At 37.7% G+C, this 17,297-nt stretch overlaps 1 protein-coding gene across 2 annotated transcripts in view; it reads left to right on the plus strand.

Moving 5' to 3' along the window:
- The window catches only part of LOC114049803 (alpha-actinin-2), a 95,166-nt gene that overhangs the window by 63,137 nt on the left and 14,732 nt on the right, over positions 1 to 17,297 (plus strand). Inside the window, exons 8-15 of one of the 2 annotated variants that reach the window (XM_027871211.1) lie at positions 774 to 859; positions 3,876 to 3,968; positions 5,825 to 6,055; positions 6,558 to 6,705; positions 9,011 to 9,161; positions 11,723 to 11,831; positions 13,524 to 13,664; positions 16,871 to 17,053. In XM_027871211.1, the coding sequence (XP_027727012.1) occupies positions 774 to 859; positions 3,876 to 3,968; positions 5,825 to 6,055; positions 6,558 to 6,705; positions 9,011 to 9,161; positions 11,723 to 11,831; positions 13,524 to 13,664; positions 16,871 to 17,053 (1,142 nt within the window). Of the gene's footprint in view, positions 1 to 773; positions 860 to 2,408; positions 2,495 to 3,875; positions 3,969 to 5,824; positions 6,056 to 6,557; positions 6,706 to 9,010; positions 9,162 to 11,722; positions 11,832 to 13,523; positions 13,665 to 16,870; positions 17,054 to 17,297 lie in introns of both variants that reach the window. The other variant, XM_027871210.1, reaches the window with a different exon arrangement.

A 17,297-nucleotide genomic window follows, 5' to 3' on the forward strand; every position in this document is an offset into this window, starting at 1 on the left:
CTCTCTTACCTGTCCTTCTTCCATTGTGATGTTGCTGACTGGTCTCATCCTTGAAGATCTCTCATCCCATCTAACCAGCCCTTTTCTATCCCACTTTGTTGGTTGCCCTGTTGGTCATGTGTCTGTTGTAAGCGCTAAATGGGGACATTGTCATGCCTAATAAGACTCATCCATGAAACTAACTACATGATCTATAATTTTACATTTGGTGAGATTCTTCCTCATCTTGACCAATCTACCAGCCAACAGAAAAAAAGAGAGAGGCCACTTCATTGATGCCAGTTCCTTCTAATTCATTACAACCCCTCCCCTCTTTTTTTATGCTCTTGTTTAAGGGAATGGGTTTAGATTAGCAGCAAATATAAATGTACAAATGAATATGTGAACAGAAATCTTGATGATTCTTGTTCCCCCGCGCTATATGGCAACATCAAGACCATAGGATTTAGGCTGCATGTCCCCCAGTGCCTATCTCCTGTTAAACCCTAGGGCTGGATTTTAAATCTAGCCTTAGCCTTGGATGTGAAATGTCCAGCTACTCTGGGACTCCTCCATAGCAACCTAAGGCAGCCATACCCTTCTCTTTGATGACTTTTGAATCTTTGTGGGAAGTGATGGATTTTTATAGGTGCAATTTCCTTGATCTGATCAGATCTGTAACACCGTCCCATATAGAAGAGTCCCTTGCTTCCCTTTCTCTCCCTGATGGTCAGTCAGCAGACGGCTATTGTCTTTAGAATGTCCAAGCAGTTAACCTTCTTTTTTCTACACAGATTTAGTATATACTGCCAGACCTGATGAAAGAGCCATAATGACTTATGTTTCCTGTTACTACCATGCATTTGCTGGTGCACAGAAGGTGAGAATGTAAATGATGAGCAGTCACCTCTCACCCTTCACCTTCTGTATCTTAAATTTTTTCCATTGTTTGTTTTTTCTTTTTCCTTTTATTTCCTTCCTTCCTAGTAAGAAAACCCTTCTGGTGCTTAATAGGCAGGTGTTTGTCTCTTAAAGGCTAGTTTTCTTTGAAATCTCTTTTTTTTTTTCATCTGTGTAGCCATCAGCAGTTTATGTTTTATTTTCCAAAAGATTTCCATGCTGTTTCACAATCCCACATTCTTTTTAACAATAGTGTTTTGAAAGCCAGTGGCCAGCTCTTGGCCTAGAGCATTACCACATGTCTATCACTGAATTCTGTCCTTTGCCTAAACCTAGTGCAGAAAGAATTAAGTTCTAAATTGGAAGGAAAAAATAGATAGCATGCCAATATGCTTTGTGCAGGAGAAGAAAAAATAAAGACAATCAACTGGGTCTGTTTTCTCTTTTCTTGTTGGGTATTAGAGGAGCCTTTATGAATGATTCACATTCAGAAATGTGACAGCAAATGATCTGTTTTCTCTCTCATCTTGTTGGATATTAGAGGGGACCTTTGTGAAATATAGCATTCACAAATGTGACAGTAAAAATCATAGCAAGTGTATGAGTTGTATACCTTTCTTGTTCGATTTGTATTACTATTGGCAATTTTTAAATGACCTGGTAAGTAAACACAGTTACTACTAGTGACTCTGAGCCCATGCACAGTCAAATTCAGATTTCAAGGCAGAAAACCAAATAGTGACAGGGGTGCAAAGATAAAACAGTAAATCTCATTACAAATATTGCCGGCATCCAGTTTGTTGATATGCTCCTCAGAGAAAACCAGAAGCCCTTGCATTTTCATCTGGCCTAACCAGTTTAAAAGGCAAATACATGTGGGCTTGACTGCTCATTGAAAATAATTATAATGTCTCATTGTTTAGTCATTTCAGTCATGTTCTATTCTTCTTCACTCCATTTTGGGGTTATCTTGGAGAAGATACTGGAATGGTTTGCCATTTCCTTCTCTAGCTCATTTGACAGATGAGGAAACTAAGGCAAACAGGGTTAAGTGACTTGGTGAAGGTCACACAGCTAGTAAGAATCTGAAGCCAGATTTGAACTCAGGATGATGTCTTCCTGACTCCAGGCCCAGTACTCTATTCACTGCGCCACCTAGAGCATGTCTAATGAACAATAAAGTGAGTTCTCACCTTACTTAACTGAATAATCAAACTTTTTTTTAAAACACAAGAAGACTGGGAAAGAGACAGACTCTTGGTTTGATTTGCTTTCAGAATTTTTGTCTATTTTTATTTTTAATGTTTGTTCCAATAAATCTAATATGGGATTTATTCCAGTTTTCTATATTCTCCATGAAGCTCAGGGTTGGGGGCAGATGCCCATGCAACACACAGAAAAGTCATCAGGTCAATGAATATCCCATTCTGTTCTTCCTTTTGTTTACTTTGGTTTTCACTCTTCATTTTGTGTTTGTGTGTGCTTGTGTTTTGTTTTGTTTTTTTTTCTTTTTCTTTCCTCGCCTTCAGACATTGTGAATACTCCCAAACCTGATGAAAGAGCTATCATGACTTATGTTTCCTGCTTCTACCATGCTTTTGCTGGAGCAGAGCAGGTATCAACACTTGACTCATCTGGGTTGCTATGCTGTTTTTTGGCTTGATTTTTTTTTGATTGTGTGTTCTGTAAGTGTATGTTTGTTGTGCTTCACATCTTACCTGAGTCAAACATTTTGGAAAAAAAAATCCAAAAAAAAAAAATCCACAACAACAACAACAAAATTTAACATTGGCAAGCATAATGATTGAATACTCTAATAGTTCCAAAATGTTTTTACATATCTCTTATTTTGAGATGTTTCTCTCATTTCTTACAAATTAAAAATATAGGTGGCATGACAATTCTGCCACATCCAGTTAGCAGTGAAGGGAATATTTGAAATGGAGAAATAAGTGCCCTTTTAAGGGCCCTTCATCCTTTCTGTCTACAAACCTGCCAATGTTGAATGATTTATTCTAACATCTTTAATATTTCTAATTTAAAGAGGACTTTTCTTTAAAAAGAATAACCCTTTCTTAGGTCATTTTGACTTCAGAAATATTTCTATTCCGCGTGATGTTCTGGTAGTGTCCCTTGGCTTTCTTCTTATTTACTCATCAGTACTTCTTGCTACTTATATGAATCTGCTCTTGGAGAATCCTGCCAGATGGACAGATTCGGGTAGATAAAGCATGTCTTGTTTCTTGCATCCAGGAACCTGCATGTTCCTTAGGGCCACTTCAAACTTGGAAACAAAAAAGTGGCACAGTTTAGGGATTATGTGGTGAGGCATTGATTGGAGTAGGATGTGGGCTTGGAAGCCTGAATATTTAAACATCTCCAGTTGACTCAATATATGATCATGGTAAAAGTTACTGTATATAGCACATCACCTCAGCTTCCTTTTCATAAAAGAAAAACTTCTACTTTGGGCAAACTCTTGTGAGAAAAAAAAAGCCCAACATTGGTAATACACTTTGAGCCCTATGAATAATAATTTCTCATAAATTCAAAGTATTCTTATCAGAGGAAGAACAGATGTGCTTTTTTGTTCAGTAGCCTTCTTACAATCTTAAAGTCAAGGCAGTTGGAAAATAGATATTAAAGAGCCTGAGATCATAGTGTCCTTGGATGGTTTCATGGGAGGACCCTCCTCTTCCTCTCCCTTGCCCCTAGGTACTAACTTGCCTGATGTTTTAAAAATATGTTGTTTTTACTCTAACCTACTTGGCTTGCCATTTAAGTCTATATAAAAACTGTAGTTTAGGTGTAAAGTTACCTACAGTATTCAGATCTTATTGTTTTCTATCTTATTGTTCCCTAAACTAACACACATGATCTGCTCCATTGGCAGCAACTTCATTTCCCCTCATTACCACCCATTCCCTACTACATTCAGTTTGTATCTGCACATCAGTATCAATAGAGCTGTCCTGTTTACTTATTGTGTTTTACAGGCCGAGACAGCAGCTAACAGGATATGTAAGGTTCTTGCTGTGAATCAAGAGAATGAGAAACTGATGGAAGAATATGAGAGGCTAGCAAGTGAGGTAAAGAAAGACTGGTGAACTACAATGCTGTCGACACTTAATAAAGATAATGAGGCCCAGATGGTGATAAATTGATTCCCAGTGTTTTATTTTTGTATTTTTGCATCGCAGGTGGAGTAAAATGTAGGAATAGACATGGATCTTGGAGGCTGCTAATTCTTATACAATTATTGGTAATATGTCATTGGAGAGAGATTTCAGACAATCCTAAGTTGTGCTCATTAGGGGTTATGAGAGTGGTATTTGATTATATTCTTAGCTGTGATGGGATTTACAACCTCTAGGGGTGGTAGAACACTAATGGTAGGGTAGCTTCTACTAGATGCCAAGGCACTCATGGGCTCCACCCCTACAATTTCATCTGTGCTGAGGAGCCATGCTGCTCCCCTGAAGCACTGTCCACTGCTTGACATCATGGAAATTTGTCTAGCCTACTGGGTGAAGGAAGTTCCATCCATTGTCCATATATAAAACTAGAGGTACGATAGCGTTCAAGAGTCTTTGCCAAATGTTTGAATAGGGCCTGGTCATTACTCTAGCTAGAATCCTGTTTAGAATAGAATATGTTAAATCTCCTTTCCTTAAAACTAGGGTTGTAAAAAAAAATAGCCCTTCTCTCACAGATTGAAGAGGCTTAACTTCCTTAAAGATACCATTTTTCTCTAAGTTGAGGTAGGAGAAAAGAGGTTTATATATCTAGATTACCTCCAAGGTAAACACTAGTGATATGCCATCAATTGAAGATGGAAAATAATTTTAGCATTGAATTACACACTCCAAGCCTAGTCAGTGCTAGAGGAAATTGCATGCATTCCATGACATAAGTTAACATCACCTCAGATAATCTACATCAGGTCAGTCTAATGTAATAGTGTTATGTGTGTGTGTTGACAACTGATTAGATGTCTAATCTAATGGTTCTGGCCCAACCTTAGGCTGGGCCTAAACCCTTTGGTCCTTTTCTCTCTCTACCATGTCTCTTCTTATTTTTTATTTCACTTCAACTGCATGAAATATATGTGCATCACTCTTAAGGAAATATCCTTTTAAATTTAATTTGTTGTCATCCTCTGAATAGGTAGGCATAAAGGTAATTTATGAGTGATGCTTTCTGCAATTCACTTCTAAAACCTCAATTTTAATTTGCAAGGTATAATGTGTACTTTATATTCAGAAATTCCCCATCATACTTAGACTCAGACCCTATAGATTTTTTTCCCAAGCTGAATAGATTGATGATATGTATTTCAGAGTAGAATTAGTCTCAGGGGTGTACTTCCACTTCTTTCTGGTAAATGACTTCATTATAAGTATGGGCCCATTTGAAGAGCAAATCCCAGATGATAATTTGAATTAAGCCTGACCTTTTGCCAATTTACATGGAATTGCACTCTTACCATGTGAGGATTTTTATTTGGAAACTCCATCCAGCATTTGTCTGCTATTGTCTGGTTCCTGAGTTTACTGTAAATGTCACATTTGTAACACGTGGCTTGCTTTGATACCTCAAATTCTCTATTGCCCAGGCAAAGGTGGTAGGTGATTACCAAGAGTTATGGGTGGATTTTGCTATAATAATATAGAGAGACTAGATAAGAAATTTAGAGAACTTCATTCATGCTATAGCCAATGGGTACTTCGTCCTCCACCTCTTTTTTTTTCTTTTAGTCAATAAGACTAAATATCTAGTATGTAGGTCTTTGCAAACCTTAAAGCACTATATAAATATTAGCTATTATTATTATTATGTTTATATATCAAATGATAAGATTCCATATTTTAGATTTGGAATTTAGTGTTTTTGGAGAAAGGATTTTCTTTTTCCTTCTGAAAATTATTTTTTACTTTGGGAACAGCTTTTGGAATGGATTCGTCGCACAATCCCCTGGCTAGAGAATCGGACCCCGGAGAAGACAATGCAAGCTATGCAGAAGAAGCTAGAGGACTTCCGAGATTATCGTCGGAAGCACAAACCCCCCAAAGTCCAAGAGAAGTGCCAGCTGGAGATTAACTTCAACACCTTGCAGACTAAGCTAAGGATCAGTAACAGACCGGCCTTCATGCCATCAGAAGGCAAAATGGTTTCAGTACGTAAATTACACCTCCGTTTTCTTCGAGGGACACTCACTTGCTTTAAAGATGCTTAACTTGGGACTCCCCTCTGATGGAGTACTCTGCTTGGCAACTTCCATTTCTTAACTATTAGCAGTTAGTTTTGAGTGATTGCTGATTGTCAGATGATTCTGGTGCTTTTAGCTCTTTCTCCTTATGAGGTGATACAAACTGCTTTCTTGGGTGTGATAGTTTGGAACTTTATCTTCTTCAAATTAAAAACTAAACTTCTGGGTTTTTTCTGCCTTGTTTCAGAAGGGTATTAGATATTTGTTAGTTGATGACTGCATTTTGGTTAAATAAAGCATTTTGTAAGTCACTGAAGATATTTGGTAATCGTACTTCAAAAAAAAATTCAGTAATCATTTGGGGAAAAAACAAGCCATCATCAAACATGCATTATAGGATTTTTTTGAAGGCTAAAATACAAAGATGAAAATGATCTGTAACTTTTCTTTATTCCCAAATTTCTTCTAGGATATTGCTGGTGCTTGGCAGAGGCTAGAACAGGCTGAGAAGGGTTATGAGGAATGGTTGTTAAATGAGATAAGGAGACTGGAACGTCTGGAACATCTGGCTGAGAAATTTAGGCAGAAAGCCTCAACTCATGAATCTTGGGCATATGGTAAGCAGCTCAAATTACGTGGGAGAGGTTACTTAGAACTGAGCTGTGATCCAAAGAGTTGGAAATGCCATTGACTTGTGTGACCTTGGGGAAAATACCTTCACCTCTTTGTTTTCATGCATCTGAATGGAATTACTTCAGAAGGTTTATGAGTAGATTCATTTTATGATTCAGCTAATAGCTATTGGTCCATTCAGTCAATCTTAGTTAGTTCTTTTCTACAGTTATTGGTGCCACTTTCGCTTGAGGTTCATAACCCATATCTCCTTTTATTGAGCTCTCTTGAATTTAAATGAGATGCTTATACTCTTCATTGCATTTTTTATTGCCCATGCTGTACCCAACACCGTTTTAGTTGTAATAGGTAATATCGTCTGGCTAAGTATCTGCCAGTAGAAAGTTTGTTGAATTCCATACGAAATACAATTTCCCATTTTAAAAAGTAGCCAACAAAGCAAGGACATGGCTAGACTCATTTCATTCTTCTAATTCTGCTACTTCATTTCAGATTCATTCTAATTTCCTTTAGACTTCAGGGTATATTTAGTCAAGTCAACAAGCATTTATTAAGAAGCCTTTACTGTGTGCCAGACATTGTGCTAATAGCTGGAAATACAAAAATAAATAGTCCTTGCCCTCAAGGGACTTACGTTCTAATTGGGAAGACAAGTCCTCAGAGGAAGCTGAAATGGAGGTTGGGTGTTGATGAAGCTGTTGATGCAGCAGGGGCATCATCCTTCTTAAAATGGGGGTTCTGGGAGGAACAAGTCAATCAGAGGGAGAGCTACAGGAGTGGAGGATACTTCCAATGTATGGAGTCCAGGGGTCGATTCCAGGGGTGGAGTGAGCTTACAGGGTAAAGAGGTTTCTGAGGCATTGTAGAGAAAGACTAGGAGAGTTAGGTGTGCATTCTGGAATTAAGGTGATCCTGAACATATTTCCATAGGGGTGGTAGTTAAGTGTTTGGCATTTTATAATCATCTAATGTGTGTGCTAAGTAGTGATAATAACTTGCATACACATAGTGTTTCATAGTCTGTAAAATCTTTTTATATACTTTTATCTCCTTTGATCCTCACGATAACCATTTGTGGTAGGGACTGTAGACATTATTATCCCCATTTTTTGGAGTGAAACTTGAGACTGAAAGGTAAAGTGATTTCCTCAAAGGCACACAGCTAACAACTAACTCCAGTTTAGGTCCTAAACTCCTAGTCCAGTGAACTTCGCCTGTCTACCATACTTCTTCTGTGTAATACTGAAGATGCAGCCTTTCCTTTTGAAATTGGAAAATAGGAAACTGTTGTTCAGTTGTGTCTGATTCTTTGCAAGGTCATTTAGGGTTTTCTTGGCAAAGACAGTGGAGTGATTTGCCATTTCCTTCTTCAGCTCATTTGACAGATGAGGAAACTGAGGCAAACAGAATTAAGTGACTTGCCCAGGATCAGTGTCTGAGACCAGATTTGAACTCAGGAAGAATTTCCCTGACTCCAGGCTGGCACTCTATCCACTGCGCCACCTAGCTGCCCTAGAGAGGACCTTACTCCTACTTTTCTCACAATTCTTTGTGTTCCTTTTCATTCACTAATAATCTCTTGTTATGAAAAATAGTTTTTTCCTAGCCTCCCCCTCTTCCTTCCTTGGCTTTTAAAAAATTCATTCAGTTTTAATTGCTCTCTAGAAAGAAGAATGGAATTTCCCTGGGGCAAGCTGACTGCAATTAAGTTTGGGTCAAGGAGATGATTATGCCAAATTCTCAAGATTTAGGAAGTATTCATAGGGAGAGAGATAGGTTCAGTTCTAGGAACAAAAATCTCTCTCTTCTCTGAACACATACATTCATGGGAATTATAGAAATAAATCAAGACGAGACTATGGAAAGGGTAGGACAAATGGATGAGGGACAAAATATCATGTCTACTTATCATGGGTAGAGTGACACTGAGCTAGATAGACATCACTAAGTTGCTAAGCACTGTCCTAGGAAGTTAGGTTACATCCTAAACGAATCGATGTATCAATGTATGCAAATTTATGCATGCCAAATTGTTCTTCCCTCCCACCGCCCTCCACCCCGTATATAGACATTAGTTATCAGAAAGTGAAAGCTCCTGGGAAAGCATTAATCTGAGTGATGTCCCAAGTTTCAATTGAAATAGGTACAGACCCCTCTGTATTATGGTCATCATTCTTCCTCCTTCTCTTGGTTCTTTGGAGGTATGGTGCTCACAGGGCCCTCTGCAGCTATGAACGGGCTGACACGTGAACTCCGAGTATTAATAATCCCTTACCACAACCTTTTCAGGCAAGGAACAGATCTTGCTACAGAAGGATTATGAGTCTGCTTCTCTGACTGAAGTCCGCGCTTTGTTGAAGAAACATGAGGCTTTTGAGAGTGACTTGGCAGCTCACCAGGACCGGGTGGAACAGATTGCTGCCATTGCCCAGGAGCTGAAGTATGTTCTATTTCAGGGCGTGCAGCTGCTGACATTTAGCTGATAAACTCTTTCCAGTGAATCCGATCATGTCGTAGGTACAATGTAAGAATTCCACAGATAGCTTCTCAAGTAGATTAGCCAGAGTCCAGCAGGGGAGACCTTCCCCTCTCTTCCTGGCCTAAATTTAGCAAGAGAGTCAAGCTGGGGAATTCTGCAGCAGGAGGTGATTGCACACACTTGTGTGTGTGTGTGTGTGTGTGTTTAAATGAACTGACTTTAACTAATATTCATCTTCACCTCTGGTAGTGTGCTCTCATGCATCACTATCTCACCAACCATGGCTCCTAGCACAGTTGACTTTATTGCCAGGAGGTGAATCTTGAGGAGTTGTGAATAGAACTCTTAGTCACAATTGAGACTGAGGAAGATTAAACATCGTATTGCTCCAAAAAGAAAGTTATCTGACTTATGATAGGGAAAAAACACCATGACTCTCAATCTCACGATATCATAAAATGAATTCTATCCCATTGTCATGTTTTTGTTATTCTGCTAGTGAACCCAGGGATGGTTTTAAAAGGAAGACTAATGCCACTATATCCCTACCCTTGAGATATCTGTAAGTCCTAGATGTAATCTCCTGATCAAAAAGGATATCTTAGTTCAGCTTCTTTGGAAGCTTCAGCCTAACTATTGTTGAACCAGTAGCATTTTTAAAACTGCAATTTTTGCACTCTCTAATAAAGTATACTGGTTAAAGTGTTATTCAGATTTTCCCTGACACAAGTTGTTTTTTTTTTCCTTCAATGTGTTTCCCTTACCTTCAGTAAACACTGAATAAAATACAGTTAATTCGTGATTCTTTATAGGCTTATTATTTAATCTGTCAACTTATCTAGGGCCTTTGTTTCTCCTTCTCCCTTGTCTTTTCATCTTTGGGTCATATTATTTCTTATTTAATCTACTTTAAAACAGGGGAAAGAAAAGAAGAAATTCAAGTCACCCCATTTTGCTGCTTTTTAAAAAGCTAATAAAAAGTTTTGATTAGGTTTCAACTTCGACTAAAGTTTTAAAGTAATTTGTATATTTCAGTCTTTGTGCGATCTCAATCCTCATTAGTATAGATAATCAAGAGATGTTTGTATGGCATTTAAATCTTATTTTTATTTCATTATTATAAATTCTACTTCTTTCCTTTTGACCAATAATGAGTTGATGGTCTTGAGCAATTCCTGATGCATACAAACTGGAAGAAAAAACAAACAACTTCCACATTCTTCCACCTAAGTTGAAATATAAATGCCAAGTACAAAATTGATATTATGTATTTATATATTCATCCCAGGTTTAATTTTTCATTGATTAGGTGGAAGTTGTAAGTTGAGTTAGTAAGAAAAAGGGTGGGGGGGGAGAGAGGAAAAGGGAGAGAGAGAGAAGAAAGAGAAATATTATTGTTTAAATAACAGAAACAAAATGCTATTTAATCAGGATGAGAGGATACAAACTTAAGCTAGACTGAAAGGAATTTAAGAGATAAGGAATTTCCTTATAGTTGTCCAGCACTGGAATAGGTTATTGATGGATTATGTAGTCTCTTAGGAATCATTCCAGAGATGAACGTATATCTAGTTTTTAATGGCATATTAAAGATAGAAGGATAGGCTAGTTGAACTTTCAGAGTCCATTCCAACTTGTCGATTCCATGAATGTGTCCATTTAACTGAAATGGAAATGGAGTATGCACGGGTATGGATTTTATGCAGCTAAACTAGCCTTTAACTTCTGGGAAATTCATGTTAAAAAATCTGTCAGCAGCACTTATATTTTTCAATGAACTTTAGCATTAAATCACTTAATTTTACGAAGAGCCCATGCAACCTGTACAACTATTTTCTGTGAAGTGGAAATAGATATTTCCTGGAAATTTTTGTGGTTGTTTTTCTCACTGGCGGCATCAAGTAAAGCTGCCCATGTCATTTGTCTCTAAGGGAAAAGAGTTTTGCTTTGTCCATATGGGGTAGGCCACTCGAATATTAGGGAGCCCCTCTTGTCCATGTGGTATTCCATTCCTAGTGGCTAAGTAGAGCATCTTTTGAGACAAGCCAAGGACACAGTGCAATGAAAGCTATTCCCACTCAGCTTCTTTTGATGTCAGCAGAATTCTAGGGACTGTCCTCCAGGTCAGAGAGTTGGATTTGTCACAGTTTCACTGCCAGATCTTCTTTAAAAATAATCATCTCCAGAGGCCTGACCTATAGAACTAAGAGAGTGGTAGACTTAAGCAAAAATACTAAGTACAGACCATATTTCTCACAAAACCACAAATACTATGTTTAGAATAGATACAGAGGTATTATAAAGCCATTAGTCAGAATTTTTTTTAGGTTCTTTTCTACATTTATCAAAGGGTAATGATGATATGATAGAGGTAGTGATAAAAAAATCTGAAATTGAATAGCAATTGTCTGTGTCAGGAACATCTTTGGTTTCTAATCTTTGTGTATTTGAGTTGTTGGCCTATGTACAATTTTAGCCCATTGTCATAAGAATGATAAACATTTATTTCTACTTTGTCTCAGTGAACTGGATTATCATGATGCTGCAAGTGTCAATGACCGATGCCAGAAGATCTGTGATCAATGGGACAGATTGGGAACACTTACTCAAAAAAGGAGAGAGGCCCTAGAGGTAAGGCTTTGGAAATTCTCTCAGCAGAGAATCTTTCCTTTCCTCCACTGTTTTTTGCAGCTTTATAGTATTCATAGTGCTAAACTGTAATTGTTGTAGGCCAGCATGGTGGGTGGAGCCACCAAAAAAGATTCCATATGAAAGAGGTGCAAAATTAGGAAAAACAAGGCTAGAATTGGGACAAATAAGTTGACATTTTGAACATTTAATGCATATCTTTATCAGTAGTACATAATTACAATAAAAATATCTCATATTCCCATGAATTATGATAGAATGTCATTGGATGCCAAGAAATTCCAAAACTTGATTTCCCAGAAAGAATGTTTAGTTGAGATTAAACTGTATGGAAACCCAACAAGAGGTGAAAAATAACAATGGAAAAAAATGCAACTTAAGTAAACTGTTATAAAGCAGAATTTGGGTGAATTTGGTCACCAATACGTGATACCCAATAGGATGTCAGTGTGTCATAATAAATATTTGGCAGAATTTTACAGATTTCCCTTTGTACATAAAAAAAGAAGTATTTCAATTTTCTAATCTTGACTCTTATGAAACTTAAAATGGTGACTTCAACTCTCCTAAAAGCAAAGGGACTATTTTGTTTCCTCTTTCAAGGTGTATTAAAGAACAGTGAGGCTTATGCACATAAAATTAATAGGTTAAAATGGTTCAGAATGGGAGAAATATTGAATCCAAATGTGGAGGGTTTATGTTACATTAGATCCTTCCAACTTTACTCTATCTCTTTCCCCACTTCATCCATTATGAGACACTTAAGAGAAATCTATAGTATTCATAGTAATGCTCTCTTTGCCAATCAAAACCCTGCAGAATCTTTAAAGTAATAAAGAAATAAATATGTATGGATTGGATGTACCTGAATAGTAGCTTCTTCCTATGACCTAAAAGGCAGAATAACCCCTCCAAACTGTACACTAGATGGGGGGGTTCAGAGCTGCAGTTTTCAGGGGTACCTAGGTGGTGCAGTGGATAGAGCTCTGGCCTTGGAGTCAAGGAGGACCTGAGTTCAAATCCAGTCTCAAACACTTGACACTTACTAGCTGTGTGACCCTGGGCAAGTCCACTTAACACCGATTGCCTCACCAAAAAAAGCAAAAAAAAAAAAAAAAAAAAAAAAGAGCTCCAGTTTTCATTCCTCCTCTTATTAGTTCCTCAACTGGGTGACCTCAGGTTAGTCACTTAATTTTGCACCTCTGCTTGCATTTATAAATTAGGGATGATGCAGCATGGTCTGCTAGCCAGCATGTTTGGGGAGAAGAATAGTCTCACTAAATCCTAGTTGAAAGTGAACTATTATGGATACCATAGATGATTGCCATTTGAAAAGAATTAACATAATAAAATGCACTTAACTATTATAGCACATATAAATATATGATAATACATTTAGCTAAAACACACTTAACACTGCAATTACAGTGAACATAATTTAATCTTTAACTTGGAAAGCACTTTAGCATCTTGCAACACCTCTGAGCATCAGTTAATGCACTCTGCATATTATTGGCTAACAGAGAGTTCCTGTTACCAGATAGCAATGAGTTTGCTATATTAAAGTGCTTCTCAGTTAAATCAAGAAATTTTTTATTTTATGAAGAGTTTTTGTATTTCCAAAGAATTTGCGATGATGTCACCAGTGTTAAATATCCTTTCTTATATGTACAGAGGACTGAGAAATTGCTGGAAACCATTGATCAGCTTCATCTGGAGTTTGCCAAGAGAGCTGCCCCCTTCAACAACTGGATGGAAGGTGCTATGGAAGATCTTCAGGACATGTTTATTGTCCACAGTATTGAGGAAATTCAGGTAACTGAGCTTCAGAAGACACTCCCGATCACACTGGGAAAAATATGACCTATTTAGGCTGATTCTACTGAAATGAGTGCCACTTACCTGGAAAGTCCAGACTATCTGTCTTCTTGGCACCTAGTGTGGTGTTTTGCATATAGTAGGCACTTAGTGACTATTACTATAATGTATTTATTTGAACCACAGATTACCTTATCTTATAAAATATTTGAATGTTATTTGCCTTGACCATGAGGACAATTAGAAAGTAGAAAATTCTAAGGAGGAATACATAGGAAGCTGTGCCCGTGAATACACAATTTTGCATTAGAAATCTTAGTGTGATAGACAAAAAGGCATGCGTTTTGTTGGCAGCTGAGACATCACTGTATATGGTGCACTTATTTCACTGGTAATGACTAAGATTTAAAGAAGTGGGCCATTTGTAAAATTTTGCTATTGCCTCAAAGAAAAGTACACAGTTAAAAAAAAAACGAAACAAGACAAATAGTTGATTGATTCCATAGACAAAGCATTGTAAAAATTACATTTCAAACATTTTAAAAGTAGCTCCCTCAAAATACTTTTTTTCTTTGAGAAGGAAAATCAGCTTAAAAATTCAATCTTCATGTTAATCTTGAGGATCAGATAGTTTTGTAGCTGGATATAACAGTAGTTGAGGAATTTCACAAGCTTGTGCTTCTCCTCATGCTCCATCTGCAATTTCCAGTGATTCTTGGGATTCAGAGTTAGAGAGTTCTTAAAGATAATCTAGTACAAACTCCTCATTTTAGAAATGAGGAAACTGAGGAACAGGAAGGTTAAAAGACTTGCCCAATGGTCAGTGACCAAATAATGCCAAGTAAACTGTAGAATTGAGCCTTAGGATTTGTCAGCAGGTGCTCTTAAAAGCCCTGACAGCATACATGAGGAGTTTGCTCTAAAACATCAAGGCCTAAACCATTTCGGGATGCTATCCATGTTTTACAAATACACCGTAATTTATAAATAGAATAAATAGAAAGGAAAATAACTTGTTTTACTCTCAGTGTCACTGAACATTTCATAAAGTATAAAAGAAATGCTAAATGTTTAGATTCTAGCTCAGGGCTTGAAAATTATAAATTGGACCTAGGAGGCAAGTAAATTGTGTTAGTTTTTACAGAAATAAAAATTGAAATGAGAGGAGAGGGGAGAATAGATTGAGGCAATCTTTTACCTTAGGACATTTTTTTCTTAATCTTAGCTCTTAATCCAAATTAAGCCTGAATGAAAAGTCTTGAATAATGCTCAGAAAAATCTTGAGGAGAGAACAAAACACTTCTGATAAGAGTACATCTTAGGTTATAGACAACAATTTAAAGCCCCGGTAGCCAACAGTCCCTTCCTTCCCCACTCCTACTCTGTCTTTTTCTACCTTTCCTTTTCAGTGAGCTCAGGTAGCACAACCCCAACCCGAACAGATGTGGTGGCCACTAAAAAGCCTAATCCCAGGTTTGTCTCCACTGCATCCACACCAAGTTGTGTTGTCTGATGCTGTGGACTTTCTTTCAGATTACCGGGATGATAAAGCTCACATACACTTAAGTGGAGAAAAACCTAGTGTACTTCTCTGCAGTGTGGGTAGAAAGGTGCCAAAATCCTAGGCTTCATGATTCAATTTTCAGGTGCCATGGAGACTAGGATTTGTCAGGCTGTGGTCTAATTTAAGCTCCCATGCAGAGAAATATCCAAGAAGGTTTAGACTTGGGTAAAAGTAGAAAGCTATTTAAATGCAAAGTACATTTTTTGTATGAAATGATTACTTTGAATAGTGATAGTTGCAAAATAGTTTTGGTGGTTTTTCTTATATATTATGTTTAAGTACAGGCTGACAATCTAAAATCTTCTAATTTTGGAATAGATGTTTTCTGTGCAAGTGATTAAGTGTATTTAAGAAGCCCAGTTTGAAGTTGAAGGTTGTTTCTTTATTCAAAAAAAGGTTAAGCACTAATAATTCTTTTGTTGTAGAATCCAGAGTTAGCATTAACCTCTCGCTGGTTTATCATCCACACGCCAGTAACACCTTTGTGCAGCTATACTTAAGGGTCTACTGCCAAGTACTTTGGGTCCAAAGTATAGGTTTGGCAAAGTGTAAAGAAGTAGCTTTGTGTCCTTTTCTTTTTCTGGGAGTTGGGACGAATTTCTCTTAAATTGTCACGTTTACAAATTCAGTGTAAGTGGAATGGAGAGATAAAACTCTTACAAAATACAGCTAAATTATACTCCAAAAGGGGCCACCTATCTATGCGGATGAACAAAGAAGGTTGTTGTTCAGTTGTTTCAGTCATGTCTGACTCTTCGTAACTTCCTTTGGGGATGTTGTTGTTTGTTGTTGTTGTTTTTGCAAGATACTGGGAATGGTTTGCCATGTCCTTCTCTAGCTCATTCTACAGATGAGGAAACTAAGGCAAATAGGGTTAAATGACTTGCCCAGGGTCACATAGCTAGTAAGTATCTGAGGTCAGATTTGAACTAAGGAATTCCTAACTCCAGGCCTAATACTCTATCCACTGGGCCACCTATACCAGTGATGAAAAGCAAAGTTGATAATTCATCTCTTTTTTGAAGATTCTGGGTGTGATTCAATATTTATTTATTAAGCATTCTATGTGTACAAGATAATACTGTGCTAGGTGCTAAGAATACAAAGTAAAAAGGAAACAGTTTGTGCCTCAAAGGAGTTTATACTCTTCTGGCTTCATCTAGGTGCATTCTAGATTATGGTCTTTGCTTTAGAATCCAAGTTATGTCCATGTTGAAAGAACTTGACTTGTATGTATATGATGATAGCTAACAATTATGTAGTGTTTACTATGCCTTGTGCTAAAGTAAGCACTTTACAATTATTATCTCGTTTGATTGTCACAGTATCCCTGGGAAGTAGGTGCTATTACTCCCATTTTATAGATGGGAAAGTGAAGCAGACAAAGGCTAAATGACTTGCCCAGGGTCAAACAGCTAGTAAGTGTCTGAGGCTGCATTTGGACTCAGGTATTCCTGACTCCAGGGCATTGTAGAAGTATTAAAAAAAAAAAGTCAAGCTCCCCCCCCCCATCCCAATCCTCCCCTGGCCCACATCCTCAAGGGTAAAGGTTAGTAGTACAGAATCAAATGTTGAAGGATGTGAAGGTCTCTTACTCTAAGTTAAATCAGGCTTTCTTCCCTTCTCTACTCCCCTGCAGAGTTTAATCACTGCCCATGAGCAATTCAAAGCAACACTGCCCGAAGCAGATGGTGAAAGACAGGCCATCATGTCCATTCAGAATGAGGTGGAGAAGGTTATTCAGAGCTACAACATCAGAATCAGCTCAAGTAACCCATATAGCACAGTCACCATGGATGAACTTCGTGCCAAATGGGATAAGGTGAGTGTCTGGGCAGGTGCTGGGGGCCGATGGAAGCAGCAAAAAAAGAATGGTGGCAAGGTTAATAGCTAATATACTTGAGGATTGCCTAGGAACCTCTGACTTCTCACTATGGTCAAAATCTAATGATCTAGCTGTCACAGATATCTCTCTCTTCTTCTTCTTCTTCTTCTTTTCTTCTCTGTCTCTTTCCCTCCCTCCCTTCCCCTCTCTTCCTCTCTCTCCATCTCTCCTTCCATCCATC

The sequence above is a fragment of the Vombatus ursinus genome, unplaced genomic scaffold, assembly GCF_900497805.2.
Source record: "Vombatus ursinus unplaced genomic scaffold, bare-nosed wombat genome assembly UNPS02014798.1, whole genome shotgun sequence".
Lineage (NCBI taxonomy): Eukaryota > Metazoa > Chordata > Mammalia > Diprotodontia > Vombatidae > Vombatus > Vombatus ursinus.